The sequence below is a fragment of the Rhopalosiphum padi genome, chromosome 1 (genome assembly GCF_020882245.1).
Source record: "Rhopalosiphum padi isolate XX-2018 chromosome 1, ASM2088224v1, whole genome shotgun sequence".
Taxonomy (NCBI): domain Eukaryota; kingdom Metazoa; phylum Arthropoda; class Insecta; order Hemiptera; family Aphididae; genus Rhopalosiphum; species Rhopalosiphum padi.
Window position 1 is genome coordinate 12,217,507 of NC_083597.1, and position 27,260 is coordinate 12,244,766.

General features: G+C 25.0%; 3 protein-coding genes and 9 non-coding genes across 14 annotated transcripts; all 12 read left to right on the forward strand.

Moving 5' to 3' along the window:
* Positions 1-5: 5 nt before the first annotated feature.
* Positions 6-2,510, forward strand: LOC132917780 (ras-related protein Rab-9B-like). Its single transcript, XM_060978675.1, has 4 exons — positions 6-204; positions 274-503; positions 568-762; positions 830-2,510. Exons 2-4 carry the CDS (start codon positions 309-311, stop codon positions 1,091-1,093), a joined length of 654 nt encoding a protein of 217 aa, XP_060834658.1. The 5' UTR covers positions 6-204; positions 274-308; the 3' UTR covers positions 1,094-2,510.
* A 7,459-nt stretch (positions 2,511-9,969) lies between these two features.
* LOC132932225 (eukaryotic translation initiation factor 2 subunit 3) lies at positions 9,970-13,424 on the forward strand. Its single transcript, XM_060998498.1, has 7 exons — positions 9,970-10,252; positions 10,317-10,380; positions 10,742-10,852; positions 11,891-12,124; positions 12,205-12,908; positions 12,986-13,158; positions 13,282-13,424. Exons 1-7 carry the CDS (start codon positions 10,199-10,201, stop codon positions 13,346-13,348), a joined length of 1,407 nt encoding a protein of 468 aa, XP_060854481.1. The 5' UTR covers positions 9,970-10,198; the 3' UTR covers positions 13,349-13,424.
* Positions 13,425-16,966: 3,542 nt separating this feature from the next.
* Positions 16,967-26,274, forward strand: LOC132917207 (RNA-binding protein 1-like). Of its 3 annotated transcripts, XR_009660260.1 has the most exons (5): positions 16,970-17,233; positions 19,054-19,273; positions 23,850-23,924; positions 24,102-24,424; positions 26,079-26,274. XR_009660260.1 is itself a non-coding variant. In XM_060977825.1 (4 exons), exons 2-4 carry the CDS (start codon positions 19,065-19,067, stop codon positions 26,200-26,202), a joined length of 408 nt encoding a protein of 135 aa, XP_060833808.1. In that variant the 5' UTR covers positions 16,972-17,233; positions 19,054-19,064; the 3' UTR covers positions 26,203-26,274. The 3 variants fall into 3 exon arrangements, 2 of the variants coding, with proteins under 2 accessions (XP_060833809.1, XP_060833808.1); XM_060977825.1 differs by lacking the exon at positions 24,102-24,424 and having other exon boundaries at positions 16,972-17,233; XM_060977826.1 differs by lacking the exons at positions 23,850-23,924; positions 24,102-24,424 and having other exon boundaries at positions 16,967-17,233.
* LOC132918770 (small nucleolar RNA R38) lies at positions 20,394-20,472 on the forward strand. The gene has a single exon (XR_009660563.1). It is a non-coding gene; the product is annotated as a small nucleolar RNA R38 (small nucleolar RNA).
* Positions 20,945-21,023, forward strand: LOC132918771 (small nucleolar RNA R38). The gene has a single exon (XR_009660564.1). It is a non-coding gene; the product is annotated as a small nucleolar RNA R38 (small nucleolar RNA).
* LOC132918772 (small nucleolar RNA R38) lies at positions 21,496-21,574 on the forward strand. The gene has a single exon (XR_009660565.1). It is a non-coding gene; the product is annotated as a small nucleolar RNA R38 (small nucleolar RNA).
* LOC132918779 (small nucleolar RNA R38) lies at positions 22,047-22,125 on the forward strand. Its single transcript, XR_009660571.1, has one exon. It is a non-coding gene; the product is annotated as a small nucleolar RNA R38 (small nucleolar RNA).
* On the forward strand, positions 22,156-22,234 carry LOC132918773 (small nucleolar RNA R38). The gene has a single exon (XR_009660566.1). It is a non-coding gene; the product is annotated as a small nucleolar RNA R38 (small nucleolar RNA).
* Positions 22,597-22,675, forward strand: LOC132918775 (small nucleolar RNA R38). The gene has a single exon (XR_009660568.1). It is a non-coding gene; the product is annotated as a small nucleolar RNA R38 (small nucleolar RNA).
* On the forward strand, positions 22,706-22,784 carry LOC132918777 (small nucleolar RNA R38). The gene has a single exon (XR_009660569.1). It is a non-coding gene; the product is annotated as a small nucleolar RNA R38 (small nucleolar RNA).
* LOC132918778 (small nucleolar RNA R38) lies at positions 22,815-22,893 on the forward strand. Its single transcript, XR_009660570.1, has one exon. It is a non-coding gene; the product is annotated as a small nucleolar RNA R38 (small nucleolar RNA).
* Positions 22,927-23,005, forward strand: LOC132918769 (small nucleolar RNA R38). The gene has a single exon (XR_009660562.1). It is a non-coding gene; the product is annotated as a small nucleolar RNA R38 (small nucleolar RNA).
* Positions 26,275-27,260: the final 986 nt, after the last annotated feature.

A 27,260-nucleotide genomic window follows, 5' to 3' on the forward strand; every position in this document is an offset into this window, starting at 1 on the left:
ATTATATATATATGTTATATCTGTTTTTTTACATGAATATAAGAGGATCTCAAATTTTCATGGTTATTTGTAAATACTAAATATTGTGATAATTTTTTTTTTACTCTTGTAGTACTTGTAAGTTGTAGTGCTTTGTAGTTTTGTACAGTTTAACTGAAGACCACTGAACCATTGAGTATTCGGAATTTCGGAAGTATTTCAATGGTTTGTTTTTATAGCTATTAAATTATTAAATTCATTATAATTAACTACAACCATGATACATTTATTTAGTGTCATATAATACCATAGTTATATTTTATATCGGTATGAAAGAGAAAGCGATTTTGGTTAAACAAAACCCAATACTAAAAGTAGTCATTTTGGGAAATAGTAATGTTGGAAAATCATGTCTAATGAACAGGTTTGTAAGTAATAGTTTTAGTGACCATACACTTCATACATTAGGCGTAGAATTTCTTCAAAAGGACCTTGACGTCAATGGAATCATGTATACGTTGCAGGTATAGTTAAAAGAAATTTGTTGTTAAAATATTTTTATATATTTTTAACTTTTAATATATTCAGATCTGGGATACTGCTGGACAAGAAAGATTTCGTACATTACGAACACCTTTTTATAGAGGAACTGACATTTGTTTGCTAACGTTTGCTGTTGATGATGACCAAAGCTTTAAAACTATAGATTCGTGGAAAAAAGAATTCTTACAATATTCCAGGACAACTGATAGGAATTTTCCGTTTATTGTTGTTGCTACAAAGGTTAATTAAACAAAACTGTTGTTTTTAATAATAAAAATAATATAATCTATTTCATATCTGTTTTTAGGTAGACCTACAAGACCGAGTAGTTTCTAAAGATGAAGCAGACAAATGGTGTTCAGAATATCTGAGTGCTCCTTATGTTGAAACTAGTTCTAAAACAGATATGAATATAGAGACTGCATTTACTTTAGCTGTTGAAGTTTGGGCTTCAACAGAAAGGCCCTCCGAGTTAAAAATATCACATACAAATTTAGTTAAATTATCTAGACCAATTAATGGTAGCGCTGCTTGTCCTACAGCAGAAATTGTATCACCTAAGTGTTGTTAAAATCATCTGATGCAATAACTTAGTGTGTTTTAGTATACAATTTTTGTAACAACGATATAGCAATAAATTAGAAATATGTATTACATATCATTTATTTTTTATAAAGTTAATTTTTGAGGTAAATCCAAAATAAAATGTTAAAACTATCAATATTCATCCTATTATTGTATGTAAATTTTAGTGGTAGCAAATTTGTATTACTTTGTATTTACCTTTAATTAATTGTATTATTGTTATTTTATACGATAGGCTATGTACTTTAATTGTATTATTAAATAGTACTTAGAATTATTATATATTAATACTTCTTATTTAATTAATTAACTATAATGATTAATAATTGTTGATTTTTTCAAAATATTATTATTAAGCAATCTGTTAATATTAATTTATAATGATTCTAAATTAGAGATTATAAATATGATATAAAAAATTCATTGTATAATAAAAATTTCAAAATTTCAAAATCATATTGTATTAGGTACTATTAATAAATTTAAAAAAAAAAACATTTATCATATAAGACATTCCACTAATTTATTTTTATAAAATTTTGACTGAAGAAAATTTAAAATTATAATAATATTATGATTAGGATAGTTTAAGCTGTTTTCCAAAGATTGATATACTTGGCAAGTACAACAATAACCAAATAGGAAAGTAGTTTGTGTATACTGTTTTGTTTGATAAATATATAAGTATATCAGCTGTTCCTTTAACTTGTGTCACATTTTTGTCAATCGTCGGTAAGGACACCAGTGACTAATAATTATTATAAAGTAATATTACCACTACTAAATATTAGTCAAGTACATCAGTCACGGGAATGCAGTTTTATATTTATTTATTATTTTAAGTAAATAATTATTAATGTATAGTATTGTATTTTTTTTAAATATTAAGTTTCTCTATTTTTTATATTATACAAATATTTTTTATATTTCAAAAATGTTGTTTAGTTAATTACTAATTATTAAAAAAAAAAAAAAAAACAACAATATTTATATATATTTTTACTTTCACTACCTGAATACTTACTTATTATATTAATTTTAATCGGTGTTTCTGAATTCCATGCCAAAATCATTATCAAAGTTGAGTTGCATGCGTAGTTTTTTCACGACTGAGCCTAGTTGAGTACCAGATTAATAGACTGAATAACTAAGTTAGTTCGGACATATTTCAAAAAATTGAAAATGCAATATAAATTCAATAAAAAATGTATTATATTAGTATACTACACATAACAATACACATATTATATAAAAACAAATATATTATTTTGTTCAAATTATAATGAGTTATAGGAACCTATTTGTATAGGTAAGATATTTTTTTTTATATTTTAAATAGATGTTGTTAAATTATTTAAACGTTAATAATATAACGAATAAACGTATTTTAAATTTTCATCAAATGTTTATTTCATCATTTTCTATACATGAACATGATAATTAAATTTTTTCTGTTTTTTGTATTTTTATTTTTTATGATATCTATATATTTAGGGACTTATCAAATTATAGCCATTAGTCATATACGATATACTCATATCTAATCGTCATTTACTAATCTATCATTCACCGGAGAAAATCCAAGATACAGTATATTGAATTTACTAGTTATATTTACAATAGTGCTTTTATGGCATATATGCAAGTCGACGAAAACCGGTTGTCTACTCAAACTTTTACTCATGCAATTTGGAAAATACTCGCACGCACTATTTTTTTGGCACTGAGGAATAATGATTTTTAACGAGATATTAATTAAAATTTAAAATTTCAAGTCTGAAAGGATCACTAACATAATAAGTGTAAGTCTCCAATCTTACGAAAAACAATTTATTTTTTAGACATCGAGATCGAGGAGATAAATTGTTCAAAATCTGTATAGCTGCATGTAGAATTTAGAACACAACTGCTCTACACTAAATCGTTATTATACCTGCAAGATGATGAAAAAAAATAATTAATTCAAAATCGTTGAATAAGGAAAATGTGAATGCTATTCATAATAATATTATAATGAGTGTTAAGTTAATGTATATATCTAAAAATCCATTAAATATAATACTGGTTAGAATTTCATTTTTACTTAAAAAAATAAATAAATTGATATTATATTGTATTGGCTAGTAAATAAACATTTGTGTAATAGGTACTGTGCTAACTATAAGTAATATTATTATAAATAGCCAATAGGTAAAATAAATGTTATTTGGTTGACAACGTAAATCCAAATATTTAATATTTTAATCAGACAAAATTAATTAATTTATATTGTAATATTTTGACAGTGAATTGTTTTAATTTGTAATTTGTTTCCAATAAGTTTTTAACTTTTTTTAAAATTAGTTTTAATATTTTAATATAGTGTTTAAAGTTAAGTTGTTAACTAATTTATTAATTTATGTTTTTCCTCAATTTTAAATAATCAACACATTATACATACAATACCATGCTGTGCGAAGAGATACTCTGCCAAACAATTAAGAAGTGGATGCAGGTCGTATGCTATAGTTAATATATATATATCAATATTATTTCACAGTTGTTGTAGTTAAAATATTTATAAAAGAATAGGTGGAATTAAATAAGATCAAAGACCACCTGGCACCTACAATTATTTTAGTAAATTTTAGAACTTATAGGCGTTGCAATGTTACATCAACGTAAATATTAAGTATTTTTATTTTGATATTATAACAATGTGTGTTTATTATAATGGCCGACTATAACTTTACAGTTTACGTCAGTTATATTCGTTCGTTTTTCAATATTTAATTTATTTATTTTATGTTTAAACTAGTTCTATTTTCCGTAGTCACTAGGCAATAGGCAACAGTATAATAAAACATCTGATGCTATGCTTCCATGTTAGTGGCGCCTATGAGGACTTAAGTGCAAATAAAGTGTCAATTTAAATAATTTTAGTTTAGTCTTAAAATTACTTTATTAGTTTATAATTTGTATACATTGATTGATTGATTTATAAATTGATTATATCTGTTCGATTGTCTGTTTATTATTACTGTTAAAGTGTTAAATTTTTAACAATATCAGAAAGACAGAAAATTATTTGTATTTCTACAGAAAATGTTATAAAAGTTCCTAAAGATGGACACGTGTAACTTACGAGCATAAGTAGAAAAACTTAACAGTATTAAAATAAATTGTTTTAAATAAAAAAATGTCGATAAGATTGACGCTCTATTTGTATGTGTGGATTAGGCCTTAACGGGGATACCACAATAAAAAAAACGCGCCATGTGTAATACCTCATGTTTTTAAACGGCATCTAATTATGTCGTCTAATGAGCTAAGGTGGTGAGGAAACGTACACACAAGCTACTTGCTTAATAAATTAATTACAAATATACATTATTGTTCCTTTCCTAAATTAAATATTATATGTCTACGGACTACAACACATTCTATAAACATACGTTATTACTAGCCACTAGGTATTAATATTGTCATACGATGTGTTGTGATTTTTAGAATACTTATACCTAATTTAAATACTCTTATTACATTATTAAGCATTTATTAAAATTCAGATTTTTGAAATTGTTAATCATATTATTATAATATAGTTAAAACTAATCTCAAAAACGATTTTTTACGATACTTAGAAACTATATTGAGACTGTATTAGCCACCATTTAATGTTGATAGACAGTATTAAAACTGGAATCATTTTTATTCCGCATCTTGTATTATTTAATTAGTTATCTATATTGTATTTGTATAATACAAGTTTAAATTTTCACTCTCCCCGGCATAAAGACTAAAAGACTGTTACGCGATCAATGGTGATTGGTGAGGACTGAGGATATTCTTTATACATATAGTTATACCTATTACCTATATACTTCTCAGAACATGATTTATTTAGTTGTTTGAATACCTCTATTATCTACCATGGTATTGGCAAATTTGGCAATAGTTATGGCAATAGCCGTCGATAGATATAATAGATAGCTTTGCTATCACACTCATTCTAGAAAGTTTCGATTATACTTTTTTTGAGACAAAACCTACAAACATTTCAAGCATAAATCTCACTCTAGTAAAAACCTTAGAATGAAATGTAGTCAATTTCAATGTAAATTCTGGCTAACAACCCAGTTGTTGAAGTCTTTATTCTAAATGAAAAAAAAAAATAATATAAAGTTATAATTTCAAACAGATAATATTATAACGTGGTCCATAACAACAACCGGACGCGCCGGATGGTCAGCTCCAATTTTGCCGCCGTTTCATTTTGCCACTGTACCTATTATTTCACCGAACTTATTTTTCGAGTAACTTATATAACTTATAAGTTACTAATTACATACTAATTAACTATATACTTAAATATTATGCATTTTAGAATTTATATTCAATTAATAATCAATATAATTAATTTTTTTTTAAAGTTGGTCAAGTTTAATCATAACAGAAGATTAGTCATTAAAGTTAAAATAAATTTATCTATGATTAATTGTAAAAGTATAAAAAATTTATAACTTTAGAAAAACTAAACATATATTGCATTGATCCTACTAAATTTAGATGGTGGGCGAGTGGGTACTTTAAGAAGCTTACCTAGTTGTTTCTAGAGTTTTTAAGACTCAAGTCGCCACCGATCATACTACACTGACTGTGATGTTGATTTAGCAGTTATCGTCGCCACGACACACTATTCTTATTGGGGATTTATCATTATCAATCGTTAACTTCAGAATTCAGATAGTATATATAGTAGTACTAAAATAGTATATCAAATGATAAATATTTCACTTTAAAATCACAAATTCATAACCTTGTTTTAAAAGTTTAAAACAAATATAATTTGAGAATTATTATGCGGTGAAATAAACAGAGGACAAACGGGATACAATATGGTATGACCCCTTAAAACATAATATGGTACTTTCAGCTTCTGAATCATCTCGAGTCTCAACTATCTAAATATTTCCAAGACTACATTCTATAATCATCCTGGTTATATCAACTACCTCGTATAGGGAATCTGGACAATCTGGTAACAAATAATTAAATTGTGAATCTATTTATAATTTTACATTCCGACCTAGTAATTTGTATCATCAATTTTATTTTGTTTGTACAATTTTGAATTTACTATACACATTTCACGTGTCTTGTAATTTGCGTCTATCTAACAAATATTTTTTTTAAGAACATGAATTATTTTAATTCGCCATCATCAGAAAAGGAAGCTGTCAAACTTCTTTAAGAACACGCAGTGTTATAAAAGTGTACGAATTATAAATTATAAATTATTTTTTCCTACCTAATATCCTAATAACTCTGTATAGCTTTATATACTTTTTTATTTAAATATTTCGTTAGTCGAAATAATCCTGTTGTTTACCTAAGGTAGTTAATCGAAATAACCCGGAAGTACCCTCATAATATACTTTTTTTTATTTAATAATTAAATTACTTTAAATAAATGTATAAGTATTTATATTCCCCTGTCCCTGTGAATGATGATATCTCAATTGAAGAGGTGGATTGTAAATTGTAATGCAATTGAAGTATGGAAGGAGCATTTACTAGTTCATTACTAGTGGCGGTCCAAGGCACGGGCGAACCGGGCGGTTGCATGGGGCGCCTCGAGAATAGGGGCGCCGGAGGCGCATTTGTAGGTGCTCAAAAAATTGTAAAAACTTATGATGTTTAAGTAAAAAAAAATGTAAATAAAACGGTGTGTAATAATTACATTTCTCTATAAGAATAAATTGTTATATATTTAAGCTATATTTTTAAGGGCACCTATAAAAAATTTGCCCACGGAGCCATAATATCTTGGGCCGGCTCTGTTCATTACTTAAATGGTTAAACATTTTATTTATATTAATAAAAAAAAAAAATTAGTATAAGTGTTTATTTTAGAATATGAGTTATTTAATTCATTTGTATATAATATAAATAATATTATATATTATATAAATACAATGAATACATAATAATTAACATACTATTAATATGCACTATGCAATGTGGAGATTGTGCCACGTTTCAGAAGTATTTTAATTCAGTTAGGTACAGATTTTTTTCAAATGAAATGAACACAGTTTATGTTTTGGATAAATGTTTGATTCGCTAAATCCAATGACTTCCATTAATTTTAGTCGTAAAACTTGGGTTTTATGAAAGCAAAATATTTTTAAAATATAATAATTATTTATCCTTAAAATTATTCTTTACTAATTTACTTATTACTAAAAAATATTCCTGGATTGGCTGGATGTAATTTAATGAAGCTCAAGTAAAATATACTGCAGCCCTACAGACATTGCAGTTGTCCTTTTTTACTTGTATTTAATAAAAAAGACTAAAAAGATCTTAAAGATTAAAATATTGAAATACTCAAATAGCTAATAGATACCCAATATCAGAATACCACAATATTGACAATTTTGAAAATTAAAAACTCTTACCTACTATTATTATTTATTAATATTATATTTAGTTATTTGTTATCAAAATTCAAAACATACCTACTTAATATACCAATTGCTAATATGGTAATTATTTATAACAAATAATTTGTGGATTAATGTACGAGGTTGCATTTTGAATACGAATATCGAAGACGTAACTCCGAGACCCGTCGTAAATATCGGCAATATTATTTTGTATTGATAGAAAATGATGCGGCAGTGTCACTCCATCCATTGTATAAATAATAATTAATATTAAATACAACGTGATATCAATTGTATAAACATATTATGCAATTGTGATAAGTCCGTTTAGATAGGTAATAGTTATATTGGCTTCAAATATTTAGAGTTTAAATAGTATAGCTCTATCTATTGTTATTATCGCAGATTTTCTTATTATCTCAACTCATAAAACTTTTTAACGTTTATTTAATCCAATTTCTGGTACCTATAGTTCACCAGAAGAGGAATAATATTTAACAATTATTTGCCAAAAAATTAGCCACCTTCTGATATTATAATTTAAACATTTTAAATAAGATTTTTAAAGTATTTAACCGTGAACTCATGCATCAATATTTTAAAATATTGTTTATAATATTGTCTTATATCTTAATGTACTAAATTATAAATTTAAACAAATCATAAACACGTTCAAGTTATGTTTTATGAATTTATGTTTCATTTTATGGTTTGGTTTAATTTTTACTATTCCACAACCCACAGACATTTATACAAAATAATTATTATTTATGTTTATTGCTTTATAAAATAATGCATAAATAAAAATATAAAATTAATAATTGTAGTTTTATTTCATAAGGGGCTAAATAGGCAACCAATAAAAAGTCACGCCACGTTTATTCAATATGACGTGATGTTTGATGTGACGTGTATTTTAATTCCACTGTGTGTAGATTGTATTATACTGTGTATAATATAATATTTATTAATATTAAACACTGTTTAAATATTAAATTTAATATTATAATTTACCGCTTAAAATTAATACCTATATAATATATATAAATAATATTATAATAAAATGTTATAGGTTATTTTTTGTGCGGTATTATTGGTTAGTAAATAGTATTGGTTTTAGTGAGTAATGACATTACACATTTAGACATAAATAAAGTGTTAATAAATGGGAGAAAAAAAATAATAATGTTTTGTGCACGTTATAATTTGTAGTCGTGGGAGTTTTCGGAGTCTTCCGATAGGATTAGGACGATTGGGGCGTATGTTCTATGAAAGTCACCAGCATGGGCGTAACTAGGATTTAATCCTAGAAAACCAAAGTTAAAATTTAAAGACTAATTGAGGCTAAAAAGTAAAACCTTACAGGGGGGCTAAATACAAATACAGCGGGACTAAGCCCCCCAAGACCCCCCTAGTTACGCCGATTGTTACCACTCACCAGTCGTAGACGTCTGGTTTTTGTATTGCATCCAATTCCGTAAAATCAACCTCCGTCTGATGTTTATTCTTGTGAGGAAGCTTTTAAATGTTAATCCAATTTTAGTATTTATTAGTTTACTTGATATAATATAAAGATAAATTGTGGCCTAGTTATTAGATCTTGTTGAACTCAACAAGATTAGTTGACAGCTAGTAGTTGTAGATGGTACAAAGTTACAACTTACATATATTATTAATAAATGAATATTATATACAAAATAAATGTATGTTATATTATTATAGTATATAAAATATTGATATTTATGTATTATGTATATAATAAATATATAGGTAACACCGTTGAGTCGTTGAATATATATGCATCATCAATGGATTTACCTATATATTATATTGAAATTAAATAATTCAAATTTTAAAATCTATATTATATAAGTCTTTGTAAATGTTATACTGAATTAGTTGGTACTTTGGTGAAACATAAGAATACAATTTCCAATACTTTAAAAAAAAAAAAATTGGAAAATGTTTTAGAAAAAGTTTTGAACAGTTTTCGACATAGATTTTATTATTTTATTACAATTCAGAAACGAATAACTATAGATATAAATTTTCATCGAATATACATATTGCTAATGTACTAGACATTGTATAATTTTTAATATTTTAGCTCCTTTTTATGTTAGTTAATTATAAATATTATCATATTTGAAATTTTCAATTATTTTGTTAGCCCGCCTAAGTAAAAATTGGGTTTAAGGGATAGATAGATAGCCTAAAAACTTAATATACCTAAATGGCTAAACCGCTGAATATAATAAAAATAATTATGTAAATAATAATAATATTTTAATAATAAATAATAAAAATTAATAATTTCTAAAAAAATCTGATATTTCATAAAAGAAAAGAAGATTGATAATTATTCCTCCATGAATTCTGAGTTGATTCTCTCTTCATCGATGTGCAGCATTCCACTAATGTTTTCTCTCTCCATGCGCCGACGCGCCGTCCATGTGCTAAAAGGTCTATGGACTATGATAAAATGATGATTGTGAATTGTGATTTGTGATTTGTGACTAATTTGTTACCGTATTTGACGTATACTAAGTCTAGGTCCTAGGGTTTATTTTTCTATTTTAGAAATATAATATTATTTACGTCAGACTTAAAACTAGCCATTGCCTTTAATTGACGCTTTAGTGTTATACCCGACAACCATCATGTTTGACGCTCCTCCGTCCGCAAAACTCAAGGAGCAAGACTTAGAGAATCTGGTAAATACCCACTTTTGTTTGTATTGATGAATAATTTCTTAATAATCTTCATCGTTATTCTCAGGACATTTCTAAACTAACACCATCTTCACCTGAAGTTATCAGTCGTCAGGCTACAATCAACATTGGTAAAATATAATATCTCTTACTTTTGCATTTATCATTAATTGTTAAATTATTTAGTTACTGTAGACCTATGCACACAGTGGTACACACTAGAGTTCTGGAGTAGAAACAGCTACTCCTTAATTTATTTGAGTGGTTGTGTTTTAATGGCCCACCAAATTATACCTGTATAATATTCGGATATAAAAACATACTTACTATGTATAAATTAAAGAATATAAGTAATAGATAATGTGTTCTATAATTAAGTTACGTATCAATTAATAAGTAATTAGCTACCTTTGTTTCATATTAAGTGTGTGTCATTGTGTAGGTACTTTTATTTATTGCTTTCAGTATATTAATTATATATATATTTTATAGGAACAATTGGTCATGTAGCGCATGGAAAATCAACCATTGTAAAAGCTGTTTCTGGTGTTCAAACTGTCAGATTTAAAAATGAACTCGAAAGAAATATCACAATTAAATTAGGTAAATATTAAAACTGACATATTTCATGAATATTTTCTTCTATTGCTTATATTTCAATATAGCTACAATTATAGAGTAAAAACTAGGATATATATTGTTATTATTTTAATATTAACTTTAATATAATTATTTATATTAGTTATACATGGTCAAAATTGAATAGAGTAAGTTAGTGAAAAGCATCCAAATTTGTATGCAAAAATTATTGTTATATATGCACATAAAAATTCAAGTTTACAAAAAAAAACTGTATTGCTTGCCAAAAAAAGATTAAACACCTTAAAAATAATTACAACATGTATGATGTTAAAATTAAATTAAAATTACAAACAAACTATGACTTGTAATTATATAAATGCAAAATTAATGACAGAAAACATAATATTATTTTTGAAATAAATTCCAACACTAATTTACAAATTATGATTTAAGATTTTAAAATTGAAAAATTCCGGGATGTTCACATAACATTTATTTTACTTACTTTTACCTTTTTTTATACACCACAAAATACTAGGTACATATTTAAAACAAGAAAGCTTTTAAGTGTCAAAACTTCAACATCTTCATTGTTGTTGCTTATTTCTTCACTTAATATTTCACAAGCTTTTCTAATTTTAGAATATCCCGGGTTTTTTAACTATGTTTTGTTCTTTCATATGACTTGGGTTCTACTATGTAAATACTGTAAACCAATGCTAGAGTTTCTTTGAGGTTAGTGCCCGATTTTTCTACTTGTATGATGGGTTCTGTAATACATTGAAAATTGGATAGCATTACTGTAAGTTAATTTTTTATTGAACTTTTTAAATAGACCTTGAATTATTTTTGTTAAATGTATTGACATTTCTTTTACTTCATCAAAGTTTTTACTATAAAAGAAAGCTGAATTAAGCCATAATTTCTATTAAATATTTGAGAACAATAGCACAATCAGAATTTATCCATTAGACTTAGTTTTGAAGTTATAGAATTAGGTTTAGTAAAATAAAATTGAATTTTTGTTTATTTCGTAATGTTTTTATTTTTCTTATTTAGGATATGCCAATGCTAAAATTTACAAATGCAACTATGATAAGTGTCCACGACCTGCTTGTTTTGTGTCGGGTGGTTCAGGCCGTGATGACTCATTACCTTGTTCTAGACCTGGTTGTCCAGGAAGATTTGAATTAGTTAGACATGTATCTTTTGTAGACTGCCCTGGTCACGACATTCTTATGGCTACTATGTTGAACGGAGCTGCAGTTATGGACGCTGCATTGTTACTCATAGGTAAAATAATTGCTGATATGTTAAATTATTAATTATAATTAAATTGTTTTTATATCATATACATTTCTTTTGATATTAAGCTGGGAATGAATCTTGCCCACAACCACAAACATCAGAACACTTGGCTGCTATAGAAATCATGAAGCTAAACAATGTAATTATCTTGCAAAATAAGATTGATTTGGTAAAAGAAGGCCAAGCTAAAGAACAACAGGAACAGATACAAAAGTTTGTTCAAGGAACTGTAGCTGAAGGTGCACCTATTATACCTATATCAGCTCAGCTCAAGTATAACATGGAAGTATTATGTGAATATATTTACAAAAAAATCCCAATTCCTGAAAGAGATTTCACATCACCTCCACGCCTAATTGTTGTTCGATCATTTGATGTCAATAAACCTGGATGTGAGGTGGATGATCTTAAAGGAGGAGTTGCTGGTGGTAGTATTCTACGCGGTGTTTTAAAAGTTGGAATGGAAATTGAAGTACGCCCTGGCTTAGTATCTAAGGACAGCGAAGGAAAATTAACTTGTCAGCCAATTTTCTCACGTATAGTGTCCTTATACACAGAGCAAAACGAATTGAACTTTGCTGTTCCTGGAGGACTAATTGGTGTTGGTACCAAAATTGAACCCACGTTATGTAGAGCTGATCGTCTTGTTGGACAAGTATTAGGAGCTGTTGGAGCATTACCAGATATATTTATTGAGTTAGAAGTTTCATACTATTTGCTTAAGCGATTATTAGGTGTACGTACAGAAGGAGATAAGAAAGCAGCAAAGGTACATATTGAAATATATGTTATTGATTTTAAATACCAAACGGCAAATTTAATAATTCATTTATTTTTATTGAACAGGTTCAACGATTATCAAAAAATGAAGTGCTGTTGTTAAATATTGGATCACTGTCAACTGGTGGAAGAGTGTTAGCTACAAAAGCTGATTTAGCTAAAATCAGTTTAACAACACCAGTATGTACAGAAATCGGAGAAAAAATTTCTCTTAGTCGTCGTGTTGAAAAACATTGGAGGTAAATAAATTAAAATGGCTAATACATTTTATTAATTTGAATAATGCCCATTAACTGGTTTTTAATTGGAAAGTTGGTTGTATAAAAGTTTGATTTAAAATTACATTTATAATTTTTTTGCAGACTTATTGGATGGGGATTAATTCGTGGTGGAGAAACAATACAACCTTCAAATCCACAAACAGGCTAAAGTTGTGAACAATTACTATTTCACATTATGTGTATTTATTGCATGATTTACTTCAATAAAGAAGATACAAATAGTACTTATTTAATTTTTAATGATAAGACTGCATAAAAAAACATGCAACTGCAAGGATGTCAGTTCTTTGTCTTCTCTCTCTAACTCAAGTACAATATAACAAATTGTATCTAGCAAAACCAATCTTGTATCGTTGACTTTAGTATTAAAGTCAATTGAAGTATCTAACTTAAAAATAAGAACATTAATTATCTGTATTTGTTTGACCTTTATTTAATGGTATTTAAACATAAAGTTAAGACTCTATAATGTCATAACTTTTTAAAAAGAATAATTTAAATTTCATTAAAAAATCAACTTCCAAACAGATAATGTTTTAAACTAAGTTTAATGGTATTTACTATTTAATTAAATTATTTCTATACTATTTATAGGTTTTTTTGAAAATTATTTTTTTTTTTTAGTAAAATTATCTTCAAAATCTAATACAAGGTTTTCATAATTTTTTTCATTCACTAATTAAAAAATATTTAAATTACATATTTACAATATTTTTTATAAGCGAACAAATTTTTGTAACATTTATCAACATTTCTAAAATTAACAGATTAATGGAATATGATATGATATTCATACCTCAGATTTAAAAATGTAATACAAGGTTCCGCGTGTATCGCTTACAAAAATAAATAATAATTTAATTCCACATATATTTTTATCAAGCTCTGAAATTAAATAAATACATATATATGTAAATACTTTGCAAAATTACACATTCTTACTTAAAATTTCTCATAAAACAATTGTAGTTTTTAAATTTGATTTCAAGATTCAAAAGGTATTGTTAAAAATAAAAATATTCCTCTGTTGCTTAAATAAAAATTTTTTTTAATTTATGCCATTTTAAAAATATTTAGAAAATTTTTAAGCTATTTATAAGCATTTAAAATTTCACTTTTTTAATTTTATATTATTAAGTTTAATTAAAATTTTTAGCCTCAATCAAAAAGCTTGACAATTAAATATAAAATCTAACAGAAGCTGTCTCATTATTTTTAAAAAATATAAAAAATACAATCAAACATTTTTTTATAAACGTTTGACAAAATTCGTTAAAAACAATCATTTACAAATTATTTTGTAATTAAAAATGTTCAATTTATTTTGCTAAAGATTGAAAATTTAATCATGGTTTCTCATGAGTATGATAATCACCTTTAAAAATTTTTGATACTTTTATAGTTTTATGTTATTCGTTTAATAATTTTAAAAATATTTTATTTTTTTTTTAAATTAAGTATTTTAAATACTGTCCTGAACATTTTTGTAATTTAAAATCGAATACTCTAAATATAATTATAATAATATAATATTATAATATATATTATTATATTATATTTATTATAATATTATTATAATATAATTTTTATCAAATACAGTGGTAATTTATTATATTTTGCTGAAAAATATGTATCGTATAATTATTTTGATCCTTTATTGGATAATTAACATTTAACATTATCTGGAGACTAGGGTGAAGTTTCTAAAGAATACAAGTCACCATCACTATTTATGATGTATCTTAAAAATCTTAAATTATGACCACTGTGTTTAGAAGGGCCGAAGGGGTTATGCCACTTACACCAAATAGGAATATTATCGACATATTACTCCGATTCATCACGCATTTTTATTTTCAGTACCACATATTATACGAGGTAATGCAGTATGCCGGTATACAATTATTTTTATTATGTTTAGAATGTCTATTATATTAGCTATGAATATCAATGATCCTACCATTCCTACGTCAAATACGTATTCAATTTTCGGGGGGAGAGGGTTAAAATATTTATAATACATGAATTAAAAAATAAAAATAATATTATTTTATTATTATTTATTAATGATAAAAATGTGAATGTCTGGGGAGGGGTTGAACCTCTAAAACCCCCTTGTATACGGGCTTGCCCTACGATGAACTATACTCTTCCGTCTCCTGTGATTTTATCATCACGATTCACGATATTATACTATTCCGTCATTCCGATAAAAATTGATACCAACTAGTATATCTTATAATTACACTATATTTTAATTTACTATGTAATAGTTTTCTTTATTGTTGGTTTCTTTTAAATATTAATTCAAAGTTTGTTTATGGAACCTAAATATTACATAACTCGAAACAATTAATTTCTATTACCTACTTATGGCCGTTTTATGAATTATTAATAATTATTTAAAATATCAAAATACTGTATTAATTAATAAAAATAGTATTGGAATAATGGAATCTGGATATCAATGACACCACAACTCCCATTAGTACAACATCCAATGAACGGGCATTTAGTAAATTAAAAATGGTGAAGTACTATTTAAGATCTACTATACAACTCAATCGCCTACAAAATGTAATGACTAATGTTGCTGAACTAGAACAAAGATATTTTTGATAATGTTATGACAATGCTTGTTGATAAATGGTCACATTTGAAAGAAAGAAGAATAATTATGTAAAAATTAAATATCTAATAGGAGTTTTCTAATCTATGTTACCTAACATATTTTATATTTTGAATGCAATAAATATATGAGTGCATGACAATTTTAACAAGTTTTAATTTTATTTTTTTTGAAGTCAGCAAATTTACCACAACATCAACACTCTTCCACCCCACTTGTTATTCATTCACACCGGCCACGAATATTGGAAGTATTGGTAAGTGGCACACATAGACTGTGGAACGATTGGTTGTTGGAATATAATATAATATCCATAATATAATTAACACAGAATAGATTAAATAAATTTACTTTATACCAGAAAAGTTGGTGATCCACCAGTCGGCGGCAGTCAATGCATAAATATTAATATATTATTATTAAATATAATATGATGTTTACTACTTACTAGTAGTAGCACTAGCAGCTAAAAACGGTAATCGCCAATCGGAAAAAAAGCTCCGTACCAATTAAATACATTATTCGTTATTTTATTATGATTTACATAATTAAATATAATCATTACATTTATCTATGTAACACTTTTTTAAACATATTTATAGGTTTAGCTGCAATCCGCAGTATACCTACATAATTTAAAAAATATTTAAGGGTAAAAACTAAAAATTTAAAATAATTGTAATTTGTCATTTGTATTATATAATTAAAAAAATGTTAAATAAGTTATTTAAATTATATACAAATTACAATTAATTTATATTTTTTAATTATTTTAAATGTTTATCCTTAAATATTTTTTTAAATTATGAAGGTACAACGAACAAATTACAAATGACAATAATTATTGACAATGTTAAATGCGGATTGCAGTTAAACCTATAAATATGTTAAATAGTGTTACATAGATAAATACAATGATTATATTTAATTATGTAAATCATAATAAAATAACGAATAATGTATTTAGATGGAACGGGGCTTTTTTTTCGATGAATGTTGTTACTTTGTTAGCCGTTAGGGGCTTTTTTTTCCCAGATTCCTGAAAAACAGTGTAACCACAGAATAATAATCTAAACTGTTGTGGTATATAACAGGTAACAGCATGTAATTATAGATAATAATAAAATTATACATTGATAAAATTCTGTTATGGTGCGAACGTGCGGTAGCCATTTTGGTTTATAATATAACATTCAACAATATTATATGTCGATTATTGACTGTCGAGTGCCCTATCTCAGTACTTAGTATCTCAAAGACTCAATGACCAATGTCGCAAATGAGTAATGATCAAAATTGCTAACTCGTCTTTGCCTTCCGAACTCTCGACCCTCGTAGATCATTGGCTTGTACTCGATCCTCATTAGCCATTTCTCAACGTCACCGGTTATCGAAGCTATACACGTGAGTTTGTACATCACTGGTATTAAGTAAAAATGATTATAAATTCATCAAATATTTTAATTGTTTGACTTCAGGCATCATAGTTCTTTCTCTTGACATTTGATAGTAATATTTCTTTGTTTTATACAACCTAATACCTACTTACCTGGTTATTTAGTAGTTTCTAGTCTAATTTTACACCGTAGGTACTCATGTTGTAGATATATTTTTTTTATTTTGTTTAATACAGCTTAAACCATACTTATAATTAATACATAATATGATTTGTACGATATATTAGTAAAAATTATATACTGTAATGAATATTGCATAGTACTTAAAAGTTCTAGTGGAAAATATTAAAACGCCTTACGTATTAAGTGTTTTAATTACTACACATTTTATGATCATTTAAGTTCACAATTTTAGTTTTTCGGTTAAGTGCCAAATATTTTAATAGTACGAGTTTTTCTTATTTTAATTATGGCTGTGGTCAACTTAAGTTAGTAATATTATGATTTAATTTTATGTTTTTAAGCATTACAACATAGTTGTCTATTATTAAGTAAATGGTTTTAGTTCTTGCAAATCATTTATCATTTATATTCATAGAAGTTGTTTCAGGCACATTATCCATTTTTATTATTATCTGATATCTGAATGTATAGCTTATATAGTTATACTGCTGTATAATTTGTGAATTATTAGTCATCATTTTACTTGAAATACTTGTATTATATGTTGATATAGCTTTTATTATAAAAAATAATTTTGCTGTCGCTTATGGATTATTTTTTTAAATTTTTATACATACAGAATAATTTACCTATTTAATACAATAGAATCTCGGTAATCCGACAGATATCAGACCACACTACTGTCAGATTAACGAAAACAGCGGATTAATGAGGGTTCATATAAAAACGCATTTTTACTTATTGAAAAATTGGAAAACTATTTATTAATTATTAAAAAATTAATAGCCTTATTGTACTTCAACGTTAACTAAATAAAAATAAAAATATCTTATAGGTTTATTCAGATTTAATCTGTTATTACTTAGTTTTATCTAACGTTTTATTGTTTACGATAGTAACTTTATATACAAATACATATTGGTACCATGATATGTATAGGTTAATATAGCCATTAGCCAGATTACTGGACGTATTGGATTTTCGAACGGCCGGATTACTGAGATTCTACTGTATATTATATGTATGTAATTATTGAGGTAGGTAACATCATTATATAGCATACCTAGGATAGAGACAATTGTTTGTCATATAATTATAATTATTATTACTCTGGTATGAATTTTTATTTTTTTTTACCAATATGTCTTAAATGCTAGAATAGCTGATGTAGATATGAAAAATAAGGGATAGAACAACAAGGTGTACTCTTCACTATATAATTTTTTTTTTTGTTGAAATATGATTTTCTTGTTGACTACCATGTAACATGGTCACAGGTCACACAATATGTATTATCAATACGTCAAATATATTTAAATATTTTTTCATGTCATTCCTTATTTGTTTATACTATTTTATTTGAAAAACATTTAAAAATATACATGGCAGTCAACGTGTTAAGATATAAATTTTTCATATTGCTTTAAGATAAAACTACATAATAGCTTTTAAAATAAAATTCTAAATATTTTGTATTATAATATTGAATTAATTCTATGACAACTTACTAGAATAAAAAAATTAAGCACTTTTCAGTATTCGTGCATCATTTAAATAATTGGCATAACTGCTCTTAGTTTATGAATTATAATATTAATATTTGTATATATTGTACATAATTAAATTATATTTGTTTATATTTAGAATAAGAAAACATGTCCAAACACCGTGAATGGGATCCAACTTGTAAAGTATATATTGGTAATTTAAAAAGCAATGCCAATAAATATGAAATAGAAGATGTGTTTACCAAATATGGTCCTTTGAAAAACATTTGGATAGCAAGAAATCCACCAGGCTTTGCATTTATAGAATATGAAGATCCACGTGATGCAGAAGATGCAGTCCGAGGATTAGATGGAACGTAAGACATTTAACATTACATAATGTGCATCTATAATTTCTTTTAAGAAACATATAAATTATCTTTACAGAAATGAGTATGCTGAAAATCAATTAAAAATAATCTTTTTATGTATTTTACAATAATATAGTAATATCAAGTTTGCATAAATATTTTTACTTATTTAATGGTTCACTAAATTTCTATGGCCCACGTAAATCATGTTTATGACTGTTAGCTCATTTTTGATTTATAATTTGAATTTTTTGTGTAGTGAATTGTAAGTAAATAATTAAAATTATGTATTAATACCAGGATTCATAAACAATAACTAAATATATATTAATGATAATCGGAAAAAAAAGGCCCATCATTATTCGTTATTTTATTATGATTTACATAATTAAATATAACCATTACATTTACTACCTATGTTACATTTCTTTAACATATCTAAAAGTATAACTGCAATATGCATTTAACATTTCGGTAATTTTCATTTGTTCCTATATAATTTAAAAAATGTTTAAGGATAAAAATATAAATTAATTGTCATTTGTCTATAATTTAAATAATTTATTTAACATTTTTAATTATATTATACAATGACAAATTACAATTATATTAAAATGTATACCCTTAAATATTTTTTTTAATTAAGTAGATACAAATGACAAATGACAATTACTGACAACGTTAAATGCAGATTGCACTTAAACTTATAAATATGTTAAAAAAGTGTTATATAAATAAGTGTAATGATTATATATTTAATTATGTAAATCATTATAAAATAACAAATAATGTACTTAGTTGGTACGGGGCTTTTTTTTTCCAAGATTCATAAAATAGTATCAATAATAACCAAATAGTCATGAATTAGTGAATTATTAAACAATAAATTTTTATGCAACTCTGTATAAATGTATTATTTTTATTGATGATGCATAAGATCAGTTATACCTGTCAGTCATTTTTATGTTGAAAACTAAAATGTTATCTGAAGTAAATTTTTAAAAGTTACTTAAATTATAATGATGAATAATATCAGTTATCCCTGTCAGACATTTTTATGTTGATAACTTGAATTATATCTGAAGTAATTTTGAGTAATTGATAGCTAGTTATAATTCAATTTTAAATCTATTAATGATGAACAATATCAGTTATCCCTGTCAGACATTTTTATGTTGATAACTAAAATGTTATCTGAATTAAATTGTAAGAAGTTATTTAAAATATAATTATGAATCTATTAATGATGAACAATATCAGTTATCCCTGTCAGACATTTTTATGTTGATAACTAAAATTATATCTGAATTAAATTGTAAGAAGTTGTTTAAAATATAATTTTGAATCTATTAATGATGAACAATATCAGTTATCCCTGTCAGACATTTTTATGTTGATAACTAAAATTATATCTGAATTAAATTGTAAGAAATTGTTTAAAATATAATTATGAATCTATTAATGATGAACAATATCAGTTATCCCTGTCAGACATTTTTATGTTGATAACTAAAATTATATCTGAAGTAATTTTGAGTAATCGTTAGCTAGTTATAATTCAATTTTAAATCTATAAGTGATGAACAATATCAGTTATCCCTGTCAGACATTTTTATGTTGATAACTTGAATTATATCTGAATTAAATTGTAAGAAGTTGTTTAAAATATAATTTTGAATCTATTAATGATGAACAATATCAGTTATCCCTGTCAGACATTTTTATGTTGATAACTTGAATTATATCTGAATTAAATTGTAAGAAGTTGTTTAAAATATAATTTTGAATCTATTAATGATGAACAATATCAGTTATCCCTGTCAGACATTTTTATGTTGATAACTAAAATTATATCTGAATTAAATTGTAAGAAGTTGTTTAAAATATAATTTTGAATCTATTAATGATGAACAATATCAGTTATCCCTGTCAGACATTTTTATGTTGATAACTAAAATTATATCTGAATTAAATTGTAAGAAATTGTTTAAAATATAATTATGAATCTATTAATGATGAACAATATCAGTTATCCCTGTCAGACATTTTTATGTTGATAACTAAAATTATATCTGAAGTAATTTTGAGTAATCGTTAGCTAGTTATAATTCAATTTTAAATCTATAAGTGATGAACAATATCAGTTATCCCTGTCAGACATTTTTATGTTGATAACTTGAATTATATCTGAATTAAATTGTAAGAAGTTGTTTAAAATATAATTTTGAATCTATTAATGATGAACAATATCAGTTATCCCTGTCAGACATTTTTATGTTGATAACTTGAATTATATCTGAATTAAATTGTAAGAAGTTGTTTAAAATATAATTTTGAATCTATTAATGATGAACAATATCAGTTATCCCTGTCAGACATTTTTATGTTGATAACTAAAATTATATCTGAATTAAATTGTAAGAAGTTGTTTAAAATATAATTTTGAATCTATTAATGATGAACAATATCAGTTATCCCTGTCAGACATTTTTATGTTGATAACTAAAATTATATCTGAATTAAATTGTAAGAAGTTGTTTAAAATATAATTATGAATCTATTAATGATGAACAATATCAGTTATCCCTGTCAGACATTTTTATGTTGATAACTAAAATTATATCTGAAGTAATTTTGAGTAATCGTTAGCTAGTTATAATTCAATTTTAAATCTATAAGTGATGAACAATATCAGTTATCCCTGTCAGACATTTTTATGTTGATAACTTGAATTATATCTGAATTAAATTGTAAGAAGTTGTTTAAAATATAATTTTGAATCTATTAATGATGAACAATATCAGTTATCCCTGTCAGACATTTTTATGTTGATAACTCAAATTATATCTGAATTAAATTGTAAGAAGTTGTTCAAAATATAATTTTGAATCTATTAATGATGAACAATATCAGTTATCCCTGTCAGACATTTTTATGTTGATAACTTGAATTATATCTGAATTAAATTGTAAGAAGTTGTTTAAAATATAATTTTGAATGTATTAATGATGAACAATATCAGTTATCCCTGTCAGACATTTTTATGTTGATAACTAAAATTATATCTGAAGTAATTTTGAGTAATCGTTAGCTAGTTATAATTCAATTTTAAATCTATAAGTGACATCAATATCAGTTATCCCTGTCAGACATTTTTATGTTGATAACTAAAATTATATCTGAATTAAATTGTAAGAAGTTGTTTAAAATATAATTTTGAATCTATTAATGATGAACAATATCAGTTATCCCTGTCAGACATTTTTATGTTGATAACTAAAATTTTATCTGAATTCAATTGTAAGAAGTTATTTAAAATATAATTATGAATCTATTAATGATGAACAATATCAGTTATCCCTGTCAGACATTTTTATGTTGATAACTTGAATTATATCTGAATTAAATTGTAAGAAGTTGTTTAAAATATAATTTTGAATCTATTAATGATGAACAATATCAGTTATCCCTGTCAGACATTTTTATGTTGATAACTTGAATTATATCTGAATTAAATTGTAAGAAGTTGTTTAAAATATAATTTTGAATCTATTAATGATGAACAATATCAGTTATCCCTGTCAGACATTTTTATGTTGATAACTTGAATTATATCTGAATTAAATTGTAAGAAGTTGTTGTTTAAAATATAATTTTGAATCTATTAATGATGAACAATATCAGTTATCCCTGTCAGACATTCTTATGTTGAAAACTAAAATTTAATCTGAAGTAAATTGCAAGAAGTTTTATCAAATTTAATTATCTCATAACTTTATTAGTGATAAACTAATAGTAGTAACTTTATTTTCAATGATTTAGGTTAAATTTCAATAATTTACATTAGCATTATTTTTCATAATTGAGAATTATATTTTATAGCTTGTTTTTTCTAGAATATCAAAGGTAATAGAGTAATCTTTATGTCTGTTTAATTTTCATTTTTAATTATATTTTATACTCATTAATATCAGTTTTGTTATTATTATATAATAATAAATATATATATTATATAATTTTTTATCAATATATATTTTTTTATTGTGTTGACTTCTATATTACATGTCTATTAATTTAGTTAAAATGTTTTTATTTCTAAGATGTTGTGTTAATTATCAGACAATAGTGATTTGTGTTATATTATGTTATGTAATTAAAGTTCAACAATAAAATGCATAGTAATTTACCAATTACATGCATATAGTATACATATAGTCATTGGCTATTTTTAATATTTTGTAATAAATGTAATGTTATATAGTAGTACTATAATTAATGATTATAATTTTCATTATTTCAATCTTATTAGTTTAATATTGTATTATTTAACCAAATTTATTTAATATGTTTAATTATAATTTCATATCTTTAACATAGAAAAAATAATATTTTTTGATTTTACTTCAAATTATAAATTTTATTACAATTGTTGACCTTTGTTTACCCATAAACATGCTAATTGGGGTTATAGTAATAAATAAATATTCAAAATATGATTGCTATTTAAATGCTGTTTTATATATTATATAAATATGATAATGAGAAATAATGTTATTTATTTTTTAATTGTGTATAATTTTAGAAGATGTTGTGGGTCCAGAATTATTGTTCAAATGTCAACTGGAAAACGTTCCAGAGATAAATCACCTGTTTATAGGTAATTTTCTTTATTATTAATATCCTATCGTTTTTTGTTTAAACTTAAACTTTTATATCTGTATATAGTTTAATATTTATTTTTGTATTTATATGAAATTAAATAACTGGAGGGGTAAATTTTGTGTTAAAATAATATTATATAATTTAAAATTAATGAGTAAAAAACTTTTGGCAGGTTATTTATTATAGATTCAACTTTATTGAATTCTTCATCATCACCACTACCACATCCACTACTACCATCACCTTTCAACACAGTACTACCAACTTGAGCCAGCAACAAACAACAGGGGGTGCGAGATTCTTGAATCCCCACTAGGCATTCTATTTTCATGATACATTCATCATTTGGTCTTAGTTGTCAAATCCCTCAATTTTTATTGCAGTACAAAACAACAACTTAGCATTTGAAATTCATCTTCCTAGCTACTGCTGCATGCTTTGATTACATTGTTTTTGCATCAATCATCGTTCATCATTATTCTGGTTATATTTTAGGTATTTAAAAAAAATATAGTTACTTATAGGATATTTACAGTTTTATAAATGAAATTCTTGCATAAGAAATATGTTTGTGATAAGTTTTAAATAATAATTTAATACTAAAAATAGAAAAGAATACAGAATTATTTTCGATTGAGATTCAAGAAAAATATAATATATAATAATACAAACCCCTTCCACACTTCTTTATATCTGTTTTATGATTTAATTTATTCCAATATTAATAACTTAATAATCATTTGTTTACTTATTGCATATAATTTAAACAATTTAATTAAATGAAAGAATCAGTGTTGACCAGATAAAACATGATATTTTTTTTACACTAAGAAGTAGCCATGTGTTTTTAAATTCTTTTGTAATTTTCTGGTATGTTGAACAATTATTATTTACAAATTATTTTAGTTCTTTGATAATACATTTGTCAGAATAATAAAACATGAATTATGTGGTTTAAATATTAAACGGAATGATTGGTTTTAAGTAAAATACCCGGTCTTAATTTGTTTAAATTCTATTAAAATATAATAGTCTTCCCATTTAATACCATGTAATTTATGTTTTATTATTCTGACAAATGTTTTATCAAAGAACCAGATTAATTTGCATACTATAAATTATTTAGCATATCATCAAAATATAAAGAAATTTAATTAAACTTGTTACTTCTTTGTATAAGAAATTATTTGTTTTATCTGGCCAACCTAAACATTTCTCCATTCATTAAATGACATAGTTTAAATTATAACCACTAGGTAAACAAATATACATATTATATGTTTATTTGAGTATAAATATGTATAAGAGAATTAAATTAAAATACTAATAATATACAGGGTGATTCTTTTATCATTATACACTCATTATTTCATCAAGTATTGACTTTTTTTCAAAATATTTTGTATCATGCTTTTCTCAGACTATGAAATTTTTATTTAATAGTGAAAGTACTATCAACTTTTGATTTTATAATGGCAACAACCTATATTTATAATGTCAAATTAGTAGGGCTATTTTTGAGTTTTAACGTTAAAATTATTATTTTTCATTTAACCGTTAATGAGATAGCTATTCAAAGTTAGGTATTTTAAGGTTTTTAGGTGTTCATCCTATCGGTTATTACGGTTATGAGGTGTTGGTATAACTACAGGTACAAAGTTGGAAAGTTCATCACTGAGTGGATAGTCGATAATGAGTTTATTACATATGAAAATGTGTACCTTTTATTATTTATTGCCCATGTCACTACTGGTCTTCAGAAATAGGAAGTATTTAAAAAAAACTGAAAACAACCCAACTTTAAAAAGCTATATCTCACTAAAAAATTATCAAAAAATAATAATTTGAACGTTAAAATTCATGATACAAAATATTTTGAAAAAAAAAAATGAAAACAATTTAATAAATGACAAAATAATGAGTGTATAATGATAAAAGAATTACCTTGTATATGATATGCTGTTGATCTAATATATTACATAAATATTATGTATTGAACTAAATGTCAATTATAATTTGAAAATTGGGATGTTCACCTAATAAAATAAGTACATTAAATATTTGGTCAGAAATTTAACACTTTATTATGAATTTTATTATAATTGAAGATTTAACTTAATTATTTTTTATTATACTTCATTAATTTTAGAGGACGATCTTCACCTCCACGGCGTGCTTATCATTTATATTCACGTTCACAATCAAGGAGTCGCTCACCAGTGTACAGAAGTAGAAAATCTCGTTCAAGATCTTATTCTAGAGGAAAATACTAAAATCACTATTTATGCAAAACTACTGTGTATCACATTCTTATAAAAAATATATTTTGATTGGTTATAACCTTATGCGTTTCTGTGAATGATTGAAAAGTATTTGTATTAATTTGAACTATTAAAATTAATTAATTGATTATTAGAGCTTAGATTATAATGTAAATACATATTTTTACTGCAACTTGAAAAATTAGTTTTTTCTAATAATATGTAATAAAATGTACCATAATTATTATACTTAGTCATAAATACACATTTTTATATAATATTGAATATTTAATAATGGAAACCTTTTTAATAATATTTAAAATATCTTTTTTATTGATATGAATTAAGCTAACTTGCAATGATGTGTAATATTATAATTTAGTCTGTATTTGTATCTACAGCTTTATCTAAAATAGTATTTTATATTTATTTTTAGGTTCTAAGTGAAGCTATACATTTATAGGTTTTAATGGTTTTTTATAATTATTATTAATGATATTCCAACATACAATTATTATATCTAGATCATTTTGATAAAAACAAATATATAGTATTGTCAGAAAGTAAATAAAATAAAATGGGTTAAGCTCATACAGTCATACTATTAAATTTATAGACCTGTCTGCATTATAAAATACATTATTGGCTGAAAGAACATTAATAAGAGGAAAGAATGTTCTTTAATTGAGTTCTGTGGTGCGAGAGAAGGACAATTGAATAGCAGGTGTTATAAATCAACTAGATACTACCCCATTACAGTTGGGTCGAGACCATAAGCGCACTTTGAGGGGGCTAAGCCCCCCAAAATCAATAGTAACTCCCTCAAAATGGTTTGTTTATATCCCCTTCCACCTTTATATATATCTCGGAGAGCATACATGCAAATTATAATAGCCCCCTCCCCCCAAAAAAAAAAAAATTAAAACTAAAATTGCGTCTATCATCACTACAGACATAGAGTATAGTATGAAGTATGCGGGATATGACCCAATTAAAATAAAGTTGTGGGCAGTGTGTAACTTGGTGTATTTAACTATAACAGTGTAACTAATATTAAAAGATCGAATCCA

Coding starts and splice junctions, on each gene's coding strand:
- LOC132917780 (XM_060978675.1), top strand. CDS start 309: ATGAAAGAGAAAGCGATTTTGGTTAAACAAAACCCAATACTAAAAGTA. Junction 504..567: donor GAATCATGTATACGTTGCAG/GTATAGTTAAAA, acceptor TAATATATTCAG/ATCTGGGATACTGCTGGACA. Junction 763..829: donor TTATTGTTGTTGCTACAAAG/GTTAATTAAACA, acceptor ATCTGTTTTTAG/GTAGACCTACAAGACCGAGT.
- LOC132932225 (XM_060998498.1), top strand. CDS start 10,199: ATGTTTGACGCTCCTCCGTCCGCAAAACTCAAGGAGCAAGACTTAGAG. Junction 10,253..10,316: donor AGCAAGACTTAGAGAATCTG/GTAAATACCCAC, acceptor CGTTATTCTCAG/GACATTTCTAAACTAACACC. Junction 12,909..12,985: donor GAGATAAGAAAGCAGCAAAG/GTACATATTGAA, acceptor TTTATTGAACAG/GTTCAACGATTATCAAAAAA.
- LOC132917207 (XM_060977825.1), top strand. CDS start 19,065: ATGTCCAAACACCGTGAATGGGATCCAACTTGTAAAGTATATATTGGT. Junction 19,274..23,849: donor GTCCGAGGATTAGATGGAAC/GTAAGACATTTA, acceptor GTATAATTTTAG/AAGATGTTGTGGGTCCAGAA. Junction 23,925..26,078: donor GATAAATCACCTGTTTATAG/GTAATTTTCTTT, acceptor CATTAATTTTAG/AGGACGATCTTCACCTCCAC.